This window comes from Nelumbo nucifera, chromosome 7, assembly GCF_055504915.1.
Source record: "Nelumbo nucifera cultivar China Antique chromosome 7, China Antique-T2T, whole genome shotgun sequence".
NCBI lineage: Eukaryota > Viridiplantae > Streptophyta > Magnoliopsida > Proteales > Nelumbonaceae > Nelumbo > Nelumbo nucifera.
The window spans coordinates 6,215,493-6,239,575 of record NC_142655.1 but is presented as its reverse complement, the minus strand read 5'-3'; the positions used below and the strand labels follow the sequence as shown (position 1 = coordinate 6,239,575).

The window sequence follows — 24,083 nt, the reverse complement described above, 5'->3', positions numbered from 1 at the left end:
AGTATACGTAGATGACAAAATTGTTACTGGTGACTGAAAGGATGAAATTCAAAGTTTGAAGGGCTTCCTTGCCACTCAGTTCGAGGTGAAAGATCTAGGTCCCGCCAAATACTTTCTTGGGATTGAGGTTGCCCGATCAAAAAGGGGTATCTTCATCTCTCAAAGGAAATATGTCCTAGATTTGCTTAAGGACACTGGAAAGATTGGGTTTAAACCAGCTGACTTTCCCATTGATCCCAACCATAAGTTAAGTGACTGTCAAGGTGAACCACTTAAGGATGTGAAGCAATTTCAGAGGCTTGTAGGGAGATTGTTGTACCTCTCTATGACTCGTCCAGACATAGCATATGTTGTTGGTGTCCTCAGTCAGTTCATGCATGCACCTAGGTCCACCCATCTTGAAGCAACAGAGAGAGTACTACGGTATCTTAAGAAGTTCCCGGGTGCTGGTTTATTATTCCAGAAACATGGACACTTGAGGGTTGAAATTTACACAGATGCGGATTGGGCTGGATCTCAAAATGACAAAAGGTCTACTAGTGGTTACTGCACCTTTGTAGGAGGGAACCTTGTTACTTGGAGGAGTAAGAAGCAAACCGTGGTAGCTAGATCCAATGCTGAAGCTGAGTACCGTGCAATGGCACACAGAGTAGCCGAAGGTGTGTGGATAAAGAATCTATTGGGAGAGTTGGGTTTTCCAGTTGGTAAACCCATGACTCTACTCTGTGACAACAAGGCAGCTATCAGTATTGCTGCCAACCCGGTACTACATGATAGAACAAAGCACATTGAAGTTGACAAGCATTTTATTAGAGAGAAAATCATCACAGGCGAAGTATGCACTCCATACATCAGCTCTGAAGACCAACTTGCAGACTTATTTACAAAAGGGCTAAACTATTCCAGACATCAAGGTCTCTGTGACAAGTTGGGCATGATTGATATCTATGCCCCAACTTGAGGGGGAGTGTTAACAGGTGTATTATATGTACTGTACACAGACTTAGTACCCGCAGGGGTATTTTCGTAATTCTGTAGACATATTGTTATGTACGGCCAGAACAGTATAAATAGAAAGCTTCACTCGACTGAAGCTAAGTTTTGTTGAGGCCTTAACTCAGTTGCCTCTTATTCTTCTTCCTCTTCTCCTTCTTCCTTCTTCTTTTCTCCTTCTTTTCTTCTTCTTCTTGGTCTCCTGCTCAACAACTCCATCTAAGGGAGTGATATATACTGGAAAACTCCCACTTCCAGCACTTGAACTGAATACATTCTTACCTCTAGACACTTCTGAAATTGCAGAATCTTCAATAGCCATAATAAGTGAATAGACTAGGGAAATTCCACACCCAACAAACAAGCTTACCACCAATCAGAAAATGTACCAACACCAACCAGCAGCACAATAAATAGAAGTAATAGGGCTGTTTCTACAACCACAACCACCAAAACAGAAACCACATAACACCTAACCAAGAAGGGAAATACTCTTCCTGCTTAAACTAAAGACAGCAGTCTAAAAAAATTCAAATAGATGACAAACAGTCATTGTCCAAATACTCCAACTGACAATAGATCATGCAGCAAATAGAAACAGCAACAGGAAAGCCTCCAAACACCTCCGGCAGTAGCCAATCTTTCCCCCAAGACATAAGCTTTTAGAAGTCCTAACAGGCCAAAAAAGGAAAGAAAAACCCTACCACTTCCAACTCTTACTGTCCATACACCATGACAGGATCAAAAACAGAGGCTGAGAAGAACAACTTCAGATAACTCAGTCACCATTACTTGCTGTCCATCAAGGATACCCTTGTGGGAGATCCACAAACAGGGCACAATACCAGGCGGAGTGGACCTCAGATAAAAGATATCAGGAAAAGAATAAAGAAACTTCTTCAAAACCTTAATCCTTCATTCATACATTGAAAGGACACCCAAAAGAATCAGCCTTTTGGTACTATGACCAAAAGGAAAGGAAAGAATAGCAGAAAATGCCTTACCCAAGCAGCATAAGTCCAGATTTGGTAAGTTCTTTGTCTAGATAAAAACATAAGAAAAGAGGAAAAAGAATAGGCATGCAAACTTCAGATCACTGTCTATTACTACTCTGATAAATCTAGTTTGATTTGGGAGAAAAGAAGAAAACCAGAAGAGAAAGAGATATTTGAGGCTGCCAAAAGTGAGTGGTGTCATCCCCAACTCCTTTATAGCCTCTTTGGTGAGGATTGTGTCTCTTGGGTTCTTTTGAATTGAAAGAACTCCCACTGCTACAAGCTGACTATACTTGGTCAATTTTTCAAGGCTCCCCAATCTACTATAAGCTGGATAGGTTTCTTTTTTTGGTAGGTTGGGAAGTGATGTGGGAGAACTTGACTTCCCGAGCTTTGCCTAGAGTAACCTCAGATCATAGCCATAGTTTCCTAGGACAAGGAACCTCGTTAGGTGGCCCATCTCTATTCAGTTTTGAAAATATGTGACTAGAGGACCCCACCTTTGTAGAGAAGATCAAACCTTGGTGGCAAGAGTTATGTGGTAGAGGCTCGAAAAAAGGTGGTGGTTTCTTTAGGAGCCTAAAGAGACTAAAGGAGAAAATAAAACTTGGAATAAGGATCTCGTTGGAAAAGTGGAGGAATCTAAGGGAAGAATCATTTTAAGATAAGGAGTTGGATAAGAAATAAGCTTCTAGGATTTTTAGTGGGGAGAAAAGGGAGGAAAGGTAGGAAGCTAAAGTGTGAGCTGGAAGAAGTCTTAAGAAAGGAGGAGATTTCCTGGAGACAAAAATCTAGATGTAAGTGGCTCTTGGAAGTGGATGGCAACACAAATCTAAGGGAGAGGAGCCCTACCCTCCCAGATCTTCAGTGGGATAGAGTGCCTGAAGCCTTATCAGTAGCCTTGGAGAATGTCTTTATCCTTGAGGAAATAAGAGAGATTGTTTTTTTGATGGACAGATCAAAACCCCCAGGACCTAACGGTTTCTCTCTGGCCTTTTATCAGGAGTGTCGGGACTTTATCAAAGGAGATTTGTTGGAAGTTTTCAATGAGTTCTTTAATGAAGGAGATCTCCCAAGGAATAAACTCAATGTTCATTGCCCTAATCCCTAAGAAGAAAGAAGCAATAGTACCAAAGGATTTTAGACCAATAAGCCTAGTAGGAAGTCTCTACAAAATAATAGCAAAAGTTTTAGCTGTGAAATTTAAGAAAGTATTACCACAGGTGATTTCATAGTTTCAAGGAGCCTTTGTTGAAGGGAGATAGATTATTGACCAGATTTTGGTGGCAATGTAAATTGGACATAGAAAAGGTTTATGATTTCATTGGTTGGGATTTTCTCCTTGAATTACTAGAGAAATTGGGTTTGGGTGAATGATGGAAATTATGGATCAATGATTGTTTGAGGATTTGAGCTTAGTGCACTACTCAATCCTGATTAATGGTGTGGCTAGACTTCTTCCCAACAAAAAGAGGTTTGAGACAAGGGGATCATATATTGCCTTTCCTCCTCACTATAGCTGTTGAAGTCCTAAGTAGGATGATTGTGAAGGCTGATCAAGATAACTTTTTTAGAGGGTGGAGGGTTGGAAGGCTTGAGGTGGCAATCACACACTTGAAATTTGCAGATGACATCATTTTATTCTGTATGGGAGGCAATCAAGAAGATATAAGAAACTTAAGAGAACTCAGGAGGGAATCCAAGATCAAAAGTCTTTTGGAAACCAGTGGTAAAGAGATTTACGAAGAAATTGGCTCAGTGGAAGAGGAACTACTTATCTAGGGAGGAGAAGAACTATAATTAGGGAAACATTAGCTAACCTACTAGTATATTTCCTATCCACCTTTAGGATCCCAATTAGGATCGCCAAACAGCTACATAAATTAATGACAAACTTTCTTTGGGAGCCTAGGGATGAAGAAAGGGACCATCTAATAAAATGGGAACAAGTTAGAAAAACAAAGGAGAAGGGAGGACTAGGAATAAGGAACCTAATTCATAGGAACACATATTTGTTAGGAAAGTGGCTCTGGAGGTTTCCTTTGGAAAGAGACAAGCTGTGACATAAAATTATAGAAAGCATTCATGGGATGATGAACAATGGTTGGGATGCAAAAGTAGCTAATTCTGCTACCTAGGAGAAAAGGGAGAATTGTAACCACTCCTAACAGAGCTTCCCAAACTCTTTCCAACTTCAACCACCCACTTCTAGAGATCAAAAGAGACCCCCCAAACTCTGAGTGCCACACTCAAACTGTCTCCTTATCCTTTAACTATGAATTCTCTAGTCGGCTAGGGTTTTGGGCAAAAAATTTAGCAGCCTCACTTTCTTGGCAGTCTACAGCCAAATTCTATCTCTCCAAACCCTCCATCAACGAGGCACAAATGTTCTCAAACAATCAGCAACTCATCTCTCCATATGCTCTTCTAATTGAAGGGTGTATGAGAAAAAAGAAAAGAAAAGAAAGGAAGAGGTGCTCTAATACCAAGATGTGATTCAGTCCAATAACTTTGCAAACAATCTAGATTTCAGCAAGGAAAAGAAGAGAAAATATAAGAGGAACAGAAAGAGGAAGAAGAAGATGGAGAAGAAAGGGAGAAGGAGAAAGAAGTTCGATATCTTCTCTCCTTACTCTCTAAACATTTATTAATCACACTTAATTAGAGACAATGGCAGATATGCCCTTAAGTGGGCGGCCAACTCATAAACTTACTTAAAAGAAATAAAAAAAAAAGATTAACAGGCCCATTAACAAATAAACACATGTAAGAAACAATAATAACAAAAATAAATCACTAGGGCTCATTCGGCCTAGTCTCTCTACATGCTTCCTTCTTCAATACTCTTGTGCAATCTCCTGTAGGAGGGGAGAACTTCCCGAAAAAAGAAATTTGGAGTAAGCCCATTCCACCCAAAGTTCAAGCATTGGGTTGGGAGGTTTGTCTTGGTAAGGTGAATACTTGTGACTTGTTTCAAAAAAGGAGGTCAAAAAATGCCTCTCTCCTCATGTGTGCTATCTTTATTTTGCAAATGTAAATCCCTACCCCATTTACTAATTTACTGTCCTATTGTTCTATTTGTATGGGAGTCCTTTTGCTCTCTCTTGGGGTGCAGGTGGATGATTCCTCAGGAATGTAGGGAGTCTCTTCAACCCAAATTTCTTAAGGTAGCCAGTGAAAAGAGGAAGAGTGATGTGGAAATCAGTTAAGGCAGAGTGGTGGAGACTATTTGAGAGGAAAGAAACACAAGAATATTCAATGAGAAGAACAGGTAAAAGGAAGAAATTGAGGAAACTATACAGATAAAAGTTGCACAATGGATAAAAACATTAGAGGTCTTCCAAAGCTTTACAGTGATTGACATAATAAGAATGTGGAATGAAGTGGCACACTCTTCTAAGGTAAAAGAAAAAAGGTGATGGAATGGAAGCCCCCCAGCTAGTAATAAAATCAAGCTGAATTTTGATGGGAGCTCTTTAGGAAACCCAAGACTGGCAAGTATTGGTGGTGTGTTTAAAGATTCATCAAGTAAAGTGTTGAAAATGTATTCAGGCCCTTTAGGGGTAGGAGACTCATTAAAGGCTGAGCTGTTGGTGCTGCTACAAGGTTTAAAACTCACTAAGCAAACAACCTACAAAACTTGGAAGTTGAAGGGGACATACCCTGAGGGAAGTAGAAAGCCTGGCAAGGGAACTCAGTGTCACCTTTTCTTGGATCAGAAGAACTTCAAATGGGGTGGCTGACACATTAGCCAAGCAAGGGGTATATTTTTTTTTGAAAAAGGTAAAGTAATTTTATTCAATGAGAAAGCCAATTACAACAAGACTCAGGCCAACTAGGCCTTCCTGGGCCCAAAACATATTACAAGAACATCCATGATTTAGAACAAGCAAGGGGTATATAAACAGCAGTTGTTTTGGGCATCATTATAATTTTTTGGGCTTCATTGATATATCGTGACATATTGCAATCCTGTAACTTGTCTTCCCTCTTATTAATAATATAAATTTCCTTGCTGATCAAAAAAAAAAAAAAACAGATTGTGTCTCTAAAGAGGTCAAAGGTTCAAAACTTCAAGTTGGCAGAGACCAACAGTACACTGAATAATATAAAACACACTCCTAACAACAGACCTGTATATCAAGGATCTATTAAAAAGAAAATTGCACAATGACCTTGTCCCAGCCCAAACCTAAAGAATATAGGCTGTCTGGGCCCCAGGCTGATCTCTACCTGCCCAACACAGTCTAATTTATGCCCCTAGGTGTGAAGCCTTTTTATTTCCTTCATGTTTTTCTTTGTTTCTTATCAATAAATGAAGATGGATACGATACATAATCTTCAACCCTTGCATATGGAGTGACTATGATGGTACCTTTGGAATACGCAGGGGATTCTTGGAAGCATATTCACACAGCTTGCCAATCTTTCGATCATTTGGTTCTTCATCCTGCCAAAATACCGAAGAAAAAGAAAATCATTTCAGGAAACTGTATTAAGCTTAAGGACAATAATCTTAAGTTTAACCAGATTACAAATTACCTGTAGTAATTCAAAAGAAAAAATGACCTACAACTCTAGTGTTCTAGGCTGCTGCAGCAAAATTTTCAATGTCTAAACAGAAACAAAAATAACAAATGATGAATGAATATATCTTGGTGTATGATGACAGGGGATTATTTGTTTATTTATCTACTTATTTTGATGTAGAAAGAGTAAATCAATTTATTCATTTATTTGTATGAAAATTATTATGATGGCTACCTCAAAACAAATAAATGTAAGACAATTTTATTACATAATGGAATTATTGACTTCAGGTTACATCTCTCTGGAATCTCAACCAAGGGAAAAAACTAGAGTAGATGTTAGTCAATGAATAGGTTTCCAGGAAACAGTTCTTTCTACCATTACCTAATAGGATCAATATATTTTAGTTATGCAGGATTGGTTGTATTAAAATAAATTTGAGTAATCACTGATATATCTCCTTTTTCTTGGAGAAATGAAATTTAGATAACAGTTGGACGGTTTTCAGCATTCCTATTGACAATATAGGTGTTGCAAGGAGAAAAAGGAAGGTCTGTCCTATGCTTTTATATATCACAATGCAAAAGATAGTATGGATAGAAAGCAACCAAACCCATGCAAAGGGCCCCCTGTACAAAATGTACAGACAAGTACATGTCCTATCCCAGCAATACAGGTTCCTAGAGAATCCATTCCCTAATTCTCCCTCCCTATCCAATAACTCAGTCAACAAATTAGTGGGCCCTAGAATCCAAAAGAATGTAGGCTCGGATTTTAGGGAGAGATGAACTCCCTGACTTTCACATGTGTATTATCTTGTTAGAAATGAGATGAGAAGGAGATGCAAATGGATTGATCCATTCAGCCAGTGGAACAATATGCTTTAGTAACCAAAGGGGGAAAGAGCATAGATAAGAGAAATTTGAAGTGTAAGCACCGTGGAGGGGAGAAACACACTGAGGTGGATTCTTCACCCTCACCTGAAATCAGCTACTTCAAAGAAGGGAAAGAAACCCCAGAAGCCATATGGTGCATCCAACGTTGCAAAAGGAGTGTCTCAGAACACTACTACAGGTGTGAATCCTGTTGGAATTCCTTTTATTCCTTGTAAATGGTCAACAGGTCTATATTTGTCCTTTTTTCTATTTATTTCTTTTATTTCTTAAGTAGGGTCAAAGTTGTAATTCAGAATTTCATAAATAATTAATAAAAGAAGGGCAGCAGTTAAGGAGAGTTTCAGTTCGATCTACCCTGATCTCAGCCCTATTTTCTCCTGCTTTCCTCTTCTCTTCTATCTATTTCCTCTTAACCAAGGATATTTTCTTGACTGGTTCTTATTTTTGTCACCCTTTTTTTCATCTGTTTAAGGCTGATCACATGGTATCAGAGCACCTGTAATCACCTGGGCAGATTTCTGGTCTCTTCATCTAACGCAACAGTTCTCCTACTGTGAGGAGATCTACAAAAGGACCAAAAAGGAGGTTGTATGCTTCAGCTAGTACAGTGTAGTCATTGTGGTGTTGTGATCATGGTTTATTAGAGACCCTATATTGAGAGTTCAAAGAGGGATGAATTGCAATTGATTTCTGGCAAGTCCACCTTTCATTGGTGGTTCAGTTAGTTGTGTATTGTATGGAATCTTTTATGGGTGGTAGACAGTAGACATTAATCTTGAGTTTTTTTTTTTTATCAGTAACAGAGGATTCTCATTAATTAAATAAAGAAAACGGTTAAATACAAAGTTGGGGGAGGTAAAATCTCTTAACTCTCCCCCAAAAGAAAGTTACAATGTAACCCAAAACAAATGGTTTCTTCCCACCCCCTGTTTGTCCAATGCATCTGCAAATGAATTCGCACATCTTTTAACCCACCGGAGACACACTTCCATTCCTTGTGTTAACCACTTGTATTGTCTTCGTTCATTAATGTATGTCCATAACCCATCATTTGCCTTCTCTGTCCAGCCAATTACTACTTGTAAATCCCCTTTAATGATCAACCTATTTATATTTAGCTCCTTAGTCCTTTTCACCCCTTCTAACAAAGCCAGAATTTCTGCTCACGATGAATCCCCAAATCCAATTGGACCTGAAAAAAGAGCTATTATTGGCCCTGTCTCCTACCTGAAAACACCACCAACTCCCAATAGCTTTCCAAGGTGCTGCAATAGTTGTTCAGGCCAAAATTCCAGCGTCCCAGCCATCGGCCGCCAGCCCATGTATGCTCTTTATCACCTTTGTCCACAGTTTTTCCTGATCCACCGAGAATCTCCACAGCCATTTCCCCAACAAAGTTGTATTTCTCTTTTGAATGTTCCCAATTCCTAAGGCCCCTGAATCCTTGCTTCTAGTTAGCATTTCCCATCTAATCCTATGGTCCCTCTTTTCCTCTCCAAGCTCGAACAAAAAATCCCTCATTAACTTCTCAAGACTTCTATAAATCCTCACAAGCATCCTAAAAACCGATAAGAAGTAGACAGGCAGGTTGGCCAAAGTTGATTTGATCAAGGTAATTCTTCCACCAAGAGAGAGATAATTCCTTTTCCACATGGATAGCTTTTTTGAAAACCTATCTGTTAACAGTTGTTTATATTCTCAGGTTTAGTACCGCAAGGGTACTGTTGTAATTTTCTCTTGTTTTTATGTTGTACGACTGGGCCAGTATAAATAATAATACTAACTCTCGCCCACTGAGTTAAGGAGGGCTCTCAGTCCACTTGAGTCTCCTCTCTTCTCTCCCTCTCTATTCTCCTCTCCTCTCTTCTCTCCCTCTCTATTCTCCTCTCCTCTCTTCTCTAGTTCTTGCTCAACATGGTATCAGAGCAAGTCGTCCAGGCCTGAAGGGTGGTGTCAAGCAAACCTGTTGTTCAATGTCGAGTAGATGGTCTTCTTCATCTTCTAGTCCAGAAGTTATAGAGACTCTTCATCTCCCAGAGCTGGCTCCATCGAACTGCTAATCTGGAGTACTCAGTTCGACCCAGAAGTCATAGAGACCTTTCATCTTCCAGCCCAGAAGTTGCATCCACCGTCTGTTTGACTGTAGAGAGGCTATCTCTTGAGGTTCGTAGAGGGAGTTCTAGCTTACAGAGAAGCTATCTTCTGAAGTTAAAAGAGGTACTGGTCATCTACCATTCGGCTGCCCTACTGATTGACTGGTTATTGATTGAATGTTCAGCCGATTGATGGACTGTTGATTGACTGTATTCCTTAACAAGCTGCTGTATTCAACTGAGTTTTTTTTATTCCTTCAACCCTATGATGGACTGTTGATGCCCTGAAGCTGATGTTGTATTGATCTTATTGATTGACTGTTCGGCTACCCTGTTAATCTCAATGACTGTTTGGCTATCAGGCCTGCCGATTGTGTGGTGAACTCCACCATCTTTTTCATTCTGTTGGGAGGTCATATGACCTCGGTTCATTTGTAGGTCATTCAGACCTGGTGATGTACTGCAACTGCAGTATTTATTTTTAGTTTCCTAAAAGGATTGTAGGTCGTACAGACCTGTTCCAGTGTTGCATCAACAGGGTTCAGCCTTTACTCCCAGTGAAACCGTAGGTCAGAAGGACCTGTTTTCAGCAATAGCCTTGTATGGCAATATTCATTTGGTTCCTCTTTTTTTAATCCCGATATCATGAGTAGTGAAGATTCAGCCACATCTGGAGTTTCCTCAATGCTGAACGGAATGGGTGGGGGTGACCTATCCTTTCCTATGGCTGTTGTCCCTCTTGATGGTTTAAATTACCTAGAGTGGTCAAGAGGGATCAAATTATACATCACTGCAAGGGGGAAAATAGGCTATATAATTGAAGAATCAAATAACCACCCTCTGGGAATGCTGAATATGATAGATGGGCTCAGGAGAACAGTATGGTTATGTCGTGGCTCTTGATCTCCATGCAACCACAAATAAGAAAAAACTTCATGTGGGCTGAAACTGCAAATGAGATCTGGGAACAAGCAAAATCTACTTATTAAGAATTGCGACACTATGCCAAAATTTATCAACTGCAGGAAGCATCATCCGCTTGTAGACAAGGGGAGAGGTCTTTATCTGCATATTACTCTGACTTGACCTCTGTCTGGAAAGAGTTGGACCATTACCAGAGTGTGGATTGGAAGTATGATGAGGATGCAAAAATGTACAAGCAACTTGTCCCACAACAAAGGGTGTTTGCCTTCTTACATGGTCTGAATCCTATGTATGAATCTATCAGAGTTCAGATTCTCAACTCTAAGGATCTCCCATCAGTTCAAGAAGTCTATGCCCTTGTACAATCTGAAGAGAACATAAGAAATTTGATGAACAATCCTGGTGGGGATACAATTGTGTTGGTAGCAAAAGGGGGTGCTTCTACTAGTGTGGGATCTTCTTCTAGGAAAGGAGATCTCCAGAAAAAAAACAGAAGATAAGGATAAATTGTGGTGCACTCATTGCCAGAAATCCCGACACACCAAAGATACTTGTTGGGATCTTCATGGGAAACCAAAATGGGCTCAAGATTTGACTAAGAAGCAAGGTTCAGAGGTGAATAAGAGGCCCGGACAGCAAGGTACAAAGAAACATCACATGGCCAACATGGTTACTCGGGAGAATCAGCCCTCCACTTCTACTGTGACTCGGACACATCTCACTAGATCTGACCCGAGGGAGGATATTATAAATTCCTTCCGTGACCATTTAGAGCTCTATGGTAGAGCACTTCGTTAGATGAATACTCCTTGTAGAGAACACTGATGTGGGCCCCACAACTACGGTCCCACCGTGTTCGTAGGGTAGAAGGTGTTCTAGTCTTCCTAGGGTCAGTTGTTGGTCATTTAGTTGTTTCAGTTGTTATTTGTTTCAGTCTTATTTTGCTCTATTTGTTATGTAAAGACTAAGGGCAGATCTGTCCTTTCCATGTAATGAGCATAACCTATAAATATTAAATAAAGTGGCGGCGGCAGAACATTAAGCTTTTGTTCCTCCTTTCAACTCGTGTGTTCTACTGCTCTTTCTCCTCTCTTCTCTATACCTTTTTTCTTATTTTCGAACCTGAAATCCATTAGGGTTCAAGACTGATAACAGTCATGAACGTCTACTTGGTATCAGAGCTAGGGTTTCTCATGTGAGTCTAGTCCAGCCGACCACATGAGAACCATCTAAGGCTGGAAGCTGAGAAAGTAGAGTTCGTTGACTGATTCTTGGAGATCTCCAGAGGGTTTAGCATCTGTTTGAAGAATTGCCACAGCTGCAGCGTGTTGGTGATCAGGAAGAATCAGGAAAGGCTAGGGTTCGAGTAACCTTGGAAGGCAGCGAACAACATCCTCTTGTAAGTTTTTTATTTTCTGAGAGAAGTACTATCAGAGAAGATAGGTTGGACCTATCTAGAAAGGGCGGCCGAACCACTCTAGGGTTTTATCTTTCTATTCTCTAGGGTTTTGTCTTAACCCTGCGGCAAACCCTAATACTGGGCTGAACCTTGTGATCTAACACTGCGGCAAACCCTAATAGTTCTCTCCTCAACATTGATCAGTTTTAGGGTTTCCTATTAACCCTACTACAAGCCTTATCCGTACGGTACTGTCTGGAGTGTACGGCTGAGAATTTGCTTTTAGGACTGATTACCCTAATTCTGCTTCAGCATATCAGATTATTCTCCAAGCTGTTTTTCAGTTTTTTTTGGGGTTTCGAACTCTTCTAAGGGGGTGAAAACTGTACGGACTGTTGCTGTTGTTTGTGGTAATTGGTTTCAGATCAGTTTTATACCTGTTTCATGCACATCTACTGTGAGTACAGACTGGTTCTATACTGATTTTGTGATTGTGGTTGATAGTCCAAGTGCTGTTTTGACTGTAGTAACCCTAATTTTGAGACTACTGGTTCTTGACCGAAATGGAGTTTAAGAATCAGGCAGAAGGCAGTTTTGGGAACAGCAGTTATGGTGGTGGTTCTGAGCCCGGTTTTCAGATTACAACCATAAGATTTGATGGATCAAACTATTTGGAATGGGCCCAATCAGCCATGATGGCTATTGGGGGAAGGGGCAAAGTAGGGTATCTCTTGGGAGATGTGACAGAGCCTTCCAAGGGATACCCTATGTATACCAAGTGGGTCCAAGAAAACTACTTGGTTATGACATGGCTATGTAATTCTATGCAGCCTCATATCAGCCGAAATTACTTATGGGCAAAGACAGCCAAGGAGATATGAGATGTGATGAAAGAAACTTACTCCCAACCCCTTAATGTTGCTAGAGCATATGAATTGAAATGTGAGGTGAATACCCTTAAACAAGGAGAGAAACCGGTTTCGGTCTACTTCTCTACCTTGAAGTCCCTGTGGCATGAGATTGATCACTTAGAGACTCTTCAATGGGACCGTAGCTATGGGGCCCACCTCAGTGTTCTCTACAGGACTGAATTCAGAATATGATATTGTGAGGCAGCAGATTTTGACCAGAGATAGTGTGACCCTCTCTCAGGCATACTCCTTAGTGCACAGTGAAGAGACCAGGAGGAAAGTCATGATGCAACCTCAGTCGCTTATACCTGCCTTGGTAGCTGTCAAACCCAAAACAGGGGGTGATTCAGAGAGGGACAGAAAGAAGGAAGATAAAAGGGATGTGGTATGTGGTATGTGAGCATTGTAAGAAACCTAAACACACAAAAGAAACATGTTGGAAGCTGCATCCACATTTGGTCCCGGCAAAGTTGAGAAACAAGAAGGGTAATGCTCATGTGGTCGTGACTACTGATTCAACATCCTTGTCTGGCACAAGAGGCACACCCTTAGAGACCTTAGTTGTAGTTCGGGCTGCTCTAATACAGTTGGAAAAGGAAGTTGGCAACTCATCTCAGTCACCGCAGTCACCATCAGCCCCTGCCACATCGGCCTTTGCACATTTAGGTACTCGAGCCTCAACCTACCATGCCTCAGCTCCAGGTACTACTGAACCCTATTGGGTAATAGATTCAGGTGCATCCGACCATATGACTAGCTTGCCCTCATTGTTTACTACTCATCTTCTGGTAGGGATAAAGTATCTATTGTTGATGGCTCTCTTGTCCCTATTTCTGGCAATGGTGACATCAAACTGTCAGATACTATCTCCTTGTCTTCTGTCCTGCATGTTCCTAAACTTGATACTAACATTCTTTTAGTTAGTAGTATTACCAAACATATGAACTGCTCAGTAACTTTCTTCCCTGACCGATGTGTTTTTCAGGACCTGGAGACGAAGAAGGTGATTGGGACTGGCCGTGAGACGAATGGGATCTATCTGCTCGGGGAGAGTTCTCGTCGGGAAGAGTCAGTGGATAAGAAGTTACTTGTTGGCATAACCGATTGGGTCATTTGTCTTTTCGGTCTTTAAAGAGTCTGTTCCCTACTTTGTTTGAGTCTGTTGAGTCATCTCAGTTGAAATGTGAAAGTTGTGAGTTTGCTAAACATTGTAGAAACTCTTATTCATTGAGTAATAAAAGGAGTAATAGTTCTTTTGATATTGTGCATACTGATGTTTGGGGACCATATCACATTCCTTCTATGGGTGGGTACAGATATTTTTTGTTATTTGTTGATGGCCATACTCGGTTTTCTTGGGTTTATCTATGCGTTCACGAGATGAGGTTCCCGCCCTAACCCAAAACTTCCACCAAATGATCCTAACCCAGTTTGATGCTAGGATCAAAGTTCTTACATCTGATAATGCAAAGGAATACTTTGCTAAGCCATTGGCATCGTACCTTCTTAATCATGGGGTTATCCACAGAGCACTTGCCCTCATACACCTCAGCAGAATGGGGTTGCAGAAAGGAAGAATAGGCACATCTTGGAGGTGGCTAGAAGTATTATGTTTACCTCCAATGTCCCTATTCGCTTCTGGGGTGATGCTATCCTCACGGCGGTATATCTTATTAATCGGGTTCCTTCCCGGGTTCTTGATATGAAACCTCCCTTTTCCCTTCTATACCCCAATGAGGAGTTGTTTACTATTCCCCTGAAAACATTTGGTTGTACCTGTTTTGTTCAGCTTCTCGGTCCCCATCACTCCAAGTTCGAACCCAAGGCCTCCAAATGCATTTTTCTTGGTTATGCACAAACTCAAAAGGGTTATTGCTGCTATGATCCTGTCTCAGGGAAGAAGTTTGTATCCATGGATGTCACTTTCTTTGAGGAGACACCCTACTATTCTCGGGTCTCTCCTCAGGGGGAGAGTAGTGAGCGTGGGGATTTGGGTCCTTTTCTTCAGGGGGAGTACAGTCAGGGCAGGGTTAATACTTTTGGGGTTGTTCCTTTACCAATTCCATTGGGTGATGAGGGCTGCAGTAGCGAGGGTGGGCAAGGAGATCAAGAGTTGAGAGTCTATCACAGGCGATGCAGGCAGGTTGATCCCGGTCATCAGCAGTCCCGGCCAGCTCCAACCTCTTCTGCAGCTCCAAGTCCAAATATTACAGTCCCAAGGCCCACAGAGAGTCCTTCCATTGTTGCCACTTCACCCCCTGCAGACGACCTTGACCTTCCCATTGCCATCCGTAAAGGAAAACGGCATTGCACCACATCTACAGCCCACTGCATCTCCCAGTTCTTATCCTATGATCGCCTATCTCCCTCCTACAGGTCCTATCTCACTTCCGTTGCTAATGTCCCTATTCCAAGAACAGTGCAAGAAGCCCTATCAGTCCCAGAGTGGAGAGGTGCAATGCAAGTTGAAATGGATGCCCTATTGAAAAATAATACCTAGGAGCTAGTTGATTTGCCCAAAGGAAAGAAACCAGTTGGATGCAGATGGGTATTTACTGTGAAGCACAATGCGGATGGTTCCATTGAGAGGTACAAAGCTCGACTAGTTGCAAAAGGGTTCACTCAGACTTATGGTATAGATTACTTGGAGACATTTGCCCCGGTAGCCAAGATGACCACCATTCAAGCACACTTGGCCTTTGTACCAAATGGACGTTAAAAATGCCTTTCTGAATGGGGACTTGCAGGAAGAGGTTTACATGTAGTTGCCTCTTGGATTCTATGATACAGAGGCAGGTAAGAAGGTCTGTCGGCTCAATAAGGCATTGTATGGTTTGAAGCAGTCACCTAGAGCTTGGTTCGACAGATTCAGACTAGCCCTTGGGAAGTTCGGTTATGTACAGGCCCAGTCAGATCATACACTGTTCATCAAGAGGGTGGAGTCCTCTCTGACATTACTTGCAGTATATGTTGATGATATTGTGGTGACAGAAAATCACAGCCATGAGATTGAGTCCCTCAAACAGCTCCTTCATCAAGAGTTTGAGGTGAAAGATCTGGGTGCACTACGGTATTTTTTGGGTATTGAGGTTGCTAAATCTAAACAAGGGATCTTTGTCTCTCAGGGGAAATATGTTCTAGATCTGTTGGCAGAAACTGGAAAGCTAGGTGTCAAACCTGCGGATACACCCATTGAACAGAACCACAGGATTAGTGCAGAGAGTGGGGAGCCTCTTGAAGACAAGGTTATGTTTCAGCAATTAGTGGGAAAGCTCCTATATTTATGCCTCACTTGGCCAGATATCAGTTATGCAGTTAGTGTTGTCAGTCAGTACATGCATTCGCCTAGAACCACGCACCTTCTAGCAACAGAAAGAAAATTAGCATACTTGAAGAGATGCCCGGGAAGAGGTATACTGTTCAAGAACAATGGCCACATGAAGGTGGAGGTCTATACGGATGTCGATTGGGCTGGGAGTGTTGATGACAGAAGGTCTACCTCTGGATATTGTGCTCTTGTGGGAAGTAACTTGGTCTCTTGGAGGAGTAAGAAACAGAGTGTTGTCTCCCGATCTAGTGCTGAAGTTGAATACAGGTCAATGGCTAACGGAGTGGCTGAGATCACTACTTGAGGAGTTGGGTATTGAGTATGAGAAGCCCCTGATGTTGTATTGTGATAATCAAGCGGCTATTAATATAGCACACAACCCGGTACAGCATGACAGAACTAAACATATTGAAATTGATCGACATTTTCTACGAGAGAGGGTCTCATCACAAGAAGTGTGTCTCCCGTACATCACCTCCAACATGCAGCTGGCAGATATCCTCACCAAAGCTGTACCACGGAAGAAGCTAGAGGCGGATCTATCCAAATTGGGAATGATAAACATTTATTCCCAACTTGAGGGGGAGTGTAGAGAACACTGATGTGGGCCCCACAGCTATGGTCCCACTATGTTCGTAGGGTAGAAGGTGTTCTAGTCTTCCTAGGGTCAGTTGTTGGTCATTTAGTTGTTTCAGTTGTTATTTGTTTCGGTCTTATTTTGCTCTATTTGTTACATAAAGACTAAGGGCAGATCTGTCCTTTCCATGTAATGAGCATAACCTATAAATATTAAATAAAGTGGCGGCGGCAAAACATTAAGCTTCTGTTCCTCCTTTCAAGTCTTGTGTTCTATTGCTCTTCCTCCCTCTTTCTCCTCTCTTCTCTATACCTTTTTTCTTATTTTCGAACCTGAAATCCATTAGGGTTCAAGACTGATAACAGTCCTGAACGTCTACTCTCCTCCCTCAACTTCTTTTGCATCTACGTCAGGTAACCCTGCCACAGCTTTCCATGTTACTTCTCACACCCCTGACTCTCCATGGATCATTGATTATGGAGCGTCAAAACACATGACCGGTACGTCCTCTTACTTTCAAACCTATCACCTTCTTTCTGGAAGAGACAAGGTGAGACTAGCCGATGGATCATATACTTCCATAGCTGGTCAAGGAACCCTATCTCTTCCTCTTGGTCTTACCCTTTCTGATGTCCTTCATGTTCCAAAATTTCCCATTAATTTGTTCTCTGTTAGTAGTGTTACTAATTCCTTGAATTGCTCAGTGACCTTTTTCCCTTCTCATTGTGTGATTCAGGATCTGGCCTCGGGGAGGACGATTGGTAGGGGGACGTATGGTTGATGGACTTTACATGCTGGAGAATAAGGCTGGTCTTCATGTTACAAAGTCTATGAGTCAATCCTGCAAGAAGAGGGTCTATTTATGGCATTGTCGTCTAGGTCATTTGTCTTTTCAGTCTTTGAAAGTTGTATTCCCAGAACTGTTCAAGTCAATGTTTGTTTCTGATTTTTCTTGTCAAACGTGTCAGTTAAGTAAACATTGAACTCAATTTCTTCAAAGAAATAGTAAATCTGAATCTCCTTTTCACATTGTTCATTCTGATGTATGGGGCCCTATTACTTTACCATCTGAGAGTGGCTACAAGTATTTCATTGCCCTCATTGATGATTATTCTAGATATACTTGGGTATACCCGATGCGAACCAGGGAGGAAGTACCAAAAATCTTTCAAAATTTCCAGCGGATGGTCTTTACTCAATTTCAGACTGAAATTCAAATTTTTCAATCAGATAATGCCAAAGAATTTTTTCATAGTGACCTCACAGAATTTTTTGCTTCATGTGGTTCTCTTCACCGTAGCTCTTGTGCCCACACGCCACAACAAAATGGTGTGGCCGAACGGAAGAACCAACATCTCCTTGAAGTGGCTCGGGGTTTACTACTTCATATGAATGTCCCCAAACATTTTTGGCTTGAAGCTGTTCTTTGTTCCGCTTACCTTATAAATCGTATGCCCTCTCGTTGGTTAGAGTACAAAGCCCCACAGCAACTTCTCTTTCCTAAGGCTCCCCTTCTTTCTATTCCACCTCGTGTCTTTGGTTGTCGGTGTTTTGTCCAAAATCTATCTCCCACCTATGGGAAATTGGATTCTCGAGCTATCCCTTGCACATGTCTTAGTTACTCCTTTACTCAAAAGGGATACCGTTGTTTTGATCCAGTTTCTCGGAAATTCTATGTCTCCATGGATGTTTCTTTCTTTGAAGATGAGCCTTTCTTTCCTGTTTCTCCTCAGGGGGAGTGTAGACATGAGGAGAAACTGGTTCAGCTTCCTCCTCTTCCTAATTCTTCACCATTGGCTCAGTCTCCTCTTCCTAAACCTTCTTCCCCTTCTCTTCCTGACCCTCCGCCTTTTCGTGTTTTTTCTCGTCGTCGCAAAGGCCAACCAAATTCAAGAGCTGTGGAAAATCCGGAAGCTGTACCTCCAGTGCCACCAGACTCCTCGGGGGAGGATCATACTCACTCAGGTATTTTGGTTCCCAATGATGTCCTTGAATCTATTGAAAATGATCCCTCTGCTACTAATGACCTTGACCGTCCTATTGCTCACAGGAAGGGTGTTAGATTGTGCACCACTAAACATCCCATTTCCAACTTTGTTTCCAATGAGAACATTTCACCCTCATTCCGTGCTTTTCTTACTTCCATTGACAATGTTCCTATCCCTAAGAATGTGGCAGAAGATCTTTCAGTTCCTGAATGGACAAATGCCATGAAGGAAGAAATTAATGCCCTTCATAAGAATGGTACATGGGATCTTGTTGATCTTCCTAAGGGAAAGGTTCCAGTTGGATGTAAATGGGTGTTCACTGTCAAACATAGGGCTGATGGAACAGTGGAGAGGTACAAAGCTCGCTTAGTGGCAAAGGGGTTTACTCAAGTGTAAGGAGTTGATTATGCTGAAACTTTTGCTCCTGTTGCCAAGATGAACAATATTAGAGTCCTTTTCTCCCTTGCTGCTAATTTGGATTGGGATTTACATCAGCTTGACATCAAGAATGCTTTCTTGAATGGTGACCTTGAAGAGGAAGTTTACATAGGCAATGAACAGAAAGTGTGCAAGTTGAAGAAATCTTTATACGGGCTGAAACAATCACCAAGAGCTGGGTTCAACAAATTCCATGTGGCAGTTCAGCAGAAAGGATACAAGCAATGTCAATAAGATCACACACTGTTTGTGAAAAGAGAATAAGGTAAAATTGCTGCCCTAATTGTATATGTAGATGACATAATTGTTACTGGTGACTGGGAGGATGAAATTCAGAGATTGAAGTTCTTTCTTGCCACTCAGTTTGAAGTGAAGGATCTAGGACCTGCCAGATACTTCCTTGGAATTGAAGTTGCCTGATCAAAGAAGGGTATCTTCTTTGACTCTCCCATTGACCCCAACCATAAATTAGGTGACAGTCGAGGTGAACCTCTCAAGGATGTGAAATAGTTTCAAAGGCTTGTAGGGAGGTTGTTATACCTTTCTATGACTCACCCAGACATTGCATATGTTGTTGGTGTCCTCAGTCAGTTCATGCATGCTCCTAGGTCCTCTCATCTTGAAGTAGCAGAGAGAATCCTCCGATATCTAAAGAAGTATCTGGGTGCTAGTTTGTTATTTCAAAAGCACGGACATTTAAAAGTTGAGGTTTATACAGATGCAGATTGGGATGGATCCCAAAGTGACAGAAAGTCTACCAATGGCTACTACACATTTATAGGAGGGAACCTTGTTACATGGAGGAGTAAAAAGCAAAATGTGGTGGCTAGATCCAATGCTGAAGCTGAATATCGTGCTATGGCCCACGGGGTAGCTGAAGGCATGTGGATAAAGAATTTGTTGAGTGAGTTGGGCTTCTTAGTGGACAAACCTATGTCTCTATTCTGTGATAACAAAGCAGCTATAAACATTGCTGCCAATCCGGTGCTACATGATAGAACAAAACACATTGAAGTTGACAAGCATTTTATCATAGAGAAAGTCATCACAGGCGAAGTGTGTACTCCCTATGTCAATTCTGAGAACCAACTTGCAGACATCTTTACAAAGGGTCTAAACCATTCCAGACATCATGATCTGTGTGACAAGTTGGGCATGATTGATATCTATGCTCCAACTTGAGGGGAAGTGTTAACAGTTGTTTATGTTCTCAGGTTTAGTACCGCAAGGGTACTATTGTAATTTTCTCTTGTCTTTATGTTGTATGACTGGGCCAGTATAAATAATAATACTAACTCTCGCCCACTGAGTTAAGGAGGACTCTCAGTCCACTCGAGTCTCCTCTCTTCTCTCCCTCTCTATTCTCCTCTCTTCTCTAGTTCTTGCTCAACACTATCCACCACCAGGTTCCAAAAATTCACACTTCTAGGGTTGCCCCCCCCCCCCAGAGGAGGCAGTCCCAAATAATTCAGTGGCCACTGGCATACCTCACAACCCAAAATTGTTGCACATTCAGATACCTCTCTATCATCCATGTTAATGCCTGTCACACAACTCTTAGTCTTAGAGACCACCTCTTTCAAATTCCTCACGTAATTTAGATCACCTCCCTCACAAGATAAAACGGTATCATCCGCAAATTGCAAGTGAGTAATAGGCACTTTTCTCTTCCCACTCTCCAACCTTTCACCAAACCCCTCATATCTGCCCTCTAGATAAGGATTCCTAGCACTTCAGCTACCAGGGAGAATAAGAAAGGAGAGAGGGAATCCCCTTGTCTAATACCTACCTCTAATGGCTGAACCGCTGAAAAATGATCCACTACTAAACCATTTACCAGAATTTAGTAATGACAATTGACAAGTGCTAATGCAGCCTTTAACCAACTTACACCACCTATCTCCAAAGCCAAAGTTCCTCATCACTTCCAACAAGAAATCCTAGTCCACCAAACCATATGCCTTCTCTAGATTGAGCTTGCAAATCAAACCTTTCTTACCAGATCATTTGAGCTCCTCCACACTCTCATTAGCAATAAGGATTTGGTCGATGATCTGCCTATCCATGACAAAGATACCTTGATTTAAGGGATATTTGGAGAGCTTCCAGGTTAGCTTCTAAATTTTATTTGACTCTTGTACTGATATTGGTCAATCTTATTTTATGCAGCTGAAGTAATGAATTCGTTTTCTTACCAAAAAAAAAAAAGAGAGAGAGAGAGAAAAAGAAGCCTCTGTTAATACGACAAAAACATGTCATTCAGTGAAAACGCAAATAAATAATCACTTGTACCAATTGATATTTCAATTCGTCTAGAATTACAAGTTTTGCACTGCCAATTCCACTCTAATACAGAGCGAGGAACTGAAAATGTCATTCTACTCACTTCAATCAGGGCACATCCACTACACAATGATATCAATGTAACAATATAAGAAAAAAAGCTTTCCTACACATCAACTGAAAATTAATACAAGACATGCAACAACAATAACTATATATAAAGAAATGAAAGAGGACGGAACCATCATTATCAACGACAAACGACTATCACAATTTAAACAAAGGTATAGATATGTGTCAAACCTGAGAACGAGGAAAAATATCTGCGATCAGCTTCTTGTACCTCTTAACTGGCTGCCTTGATCTAGTCCGCATCGAAGGGCATAAGAAACAGAGCCCGTCACATATTGGCAAAACTTTCCTTGACATTACACCCATTTTGAGCCACTAAATATTTACAATTACAAAACTTGGTCTCTGAAAATTTCTCCTTTCTATTCCCTTCTTTTGATCGATCAGAAACTTGAAATGTTGCAATTAAACCCCAAGGGAGAGAAATTGCTTCTGCAAATAATGGGCACCTTTCAGATTCGGGTACCAGCCTACAATTTAGAATCAAGAACGGCATATTGGTGTCAGACGCTAATTCTACGAAGGCAGAAAGATATTCCATGAAAATTATAATCCAAATGGAAACAATAAACCGATTTTGAAAATTCATTCAATACTGAATTGAAATTGAATTTGAGGTTCAAATTGATGGGTTTTGATAGATTATTTCTTATTACCTCGATCTCGCACGGAAGAGAAGACCGGAGGCTGGAGATCCCTCGAAGCTATGCAGGAAAGGACCAAATCTCCAGCACCCTCCCCCGCGAAATTTATGTGTGCGAAGAGACTCTCTCTCTCTCCCGCCCTTTTATACTTGCTACGAATTTGTCCACCTGGTGCAATCATCACGCTTCACCATTTTTGGGAAATTTAGAGGTATAGGTATATCATTCATATTGATCCTATTGTATTGGAGAACACCCCATTTCAAAGGGTGTGCCACCATGATTGTGACTTAAGGCATAAGCAAAACGACGAGAGTTGCAATCGACCGTTGGGATACAAGCATACAGCGGTTTTTTTTTTTTCATTTTTAGCCGGGGAAATTCTTTGCCTGCAAGTTAACGATGGCAACGGGGCGGGTTTTGTAAATGCTCTTACCCGTCTCTAAATTTCCCATTCCGTACCCATCACAACACCCGTATCACGACAATCGGGAGTGCTCTCGACCTGTAAACGGTATTCAAAAATCCGAAATCGAATCCGACAATCGGCGTAATCAAATCGAATTCGGGTAATTCGAATCAGATATTCGATCAAATTTGAAGACTTTTTTTATTGATTAAATTATCGAATTGAATTTGGATATGCATTAATTTAAACCGATTATATATATATAACTAAAAAGAAGGTTAAAAAAAAAGCAGTTTTAGAAATTTCTCAATGAGAACATTCGAACACTGAACCTTACCTCTTTCTAATCTCCATCTCCTTTCAACTTTCAAGTTTCAAACTCTAACCTTAACCCTCCATCTCTCCCTTCGCCGTCGTCTGCTGCCCAAGCAACCACCATCATCGACCACTGCCTCTCATCCTCAACAGCTTCGCCTCTCCTCAATCATCTATCATCTTCTCCTCTATCACTCATTCTCTCAATCCACTCACTGACTCAGCATCGACGATCGAATTCAAATTCGAATTGAAACATTTGATATCCATCATATATCGAATCAAATTCAAATGTTATTCTGTATAATCGGTTTTGAATTCGAATCTAGCTTGATTTGATTCGAATTCAATCCGTTTACAAGCCTAATCTCAAGCATACCTCACACAAACCTAACAATCCCATCTGGGACACCGTGTATTAATAACATCTCCCATCTATACTTCTACATTATATTAATAAGAAAATATAAGTAATTTGTGACAATTTTAGATGATGATAATTATAGTAATAATATATTCAATTTTTTTATAAATTTTATGTATTTTTTATTTTTATTTTTTTATTATTAAAAAAAGACAGATTGCAAAATCCAAAACTGATTAAATAAACAATTCATCCAAATATGTGATAATCAAATCAAATTGTGAAGTTTTAAGTACCATTAAGAGGCCTACCTGCTTGATTAGACTCTTCTTTTTGTAGTGTTTTATCTTTTTGGTGTATCTTTTTTCTTTTGTTTATTTATCAAAAAAAATGTAAGATTTAAATAAAGAGAATTGAATGAAGTGAAAATTAATAGTTTAAATTAAAATTTAAACCTTACAATTAAATAGGGATTAAATTCAAAAATGAGAATGAGTCTTTCTGTCACTATTTTAAAAAATGGACCAAACCGAACAGTCAAACCGTTTGGCCCGAGAACCACTTAGGTCATTGGTTTCGTTTTGGTCCCAGACCGCTATTTTAATAAAACCGTTGAAATGATTAAAGAATCGATGACCTATATGGTTTAACCGTTAAAATGTTCACTCGGTTAACGGCTCTCATGTTGCTTTCAAGCTAATTCCAAATTTTTTATTTATTTTAAAATAGAAATTAGAAAATAAAAATAATTGAAAAAAAATTTTCATATCTCATAATTTTGTTCAGTTATTCCCAATGGCTAAAATTAGTTAGGGTTTTAGTTTTTCCATTTTGATTTTTAGTTTTCTCGTTTGTGTAGTTCTT

General features: G+C 40.7%; 1 protein-coding gene across 8 annotated transcripts in view; it reads right to left on the bottom strand.

Annotated features, from left to right (window-relative positions):
- LOC104597386 (protein SEMI-ROLLED LEAF 2-like) overlaps positions 1-22,385 on the bottom strand; it is a 161,394-nt gene extending 139,009 nt beyond the window's left edge. For all 8 annotated transcript variants that reach the window (XR_016078634.1, XR_016078635.1, XR_735195.3 and 5 more), the window contains exons 1-3: positions 22,144-22,385; positions 21,659-21,957; positions 6,364-6,438 (exon numbers count right to left, since the gene is read on the bottom strand). Coding sequence is in view for 4 of the 8 variants with exons in the window: in XM_088891601.1 (XP_088747727.1) it covers positions 6,364-6,438; positions 21,659-21,793 (210 nt within the window). In the remaining 4 variants the exon portion in view is untranslated. The remainder of the gene's footprint in view (positions 1-6,363; positions 6,439-21,658; positions 21,958-22,143) is intronic.
- Positions 22,386-24,083: the final 1,698 nt, after the last annotated feature.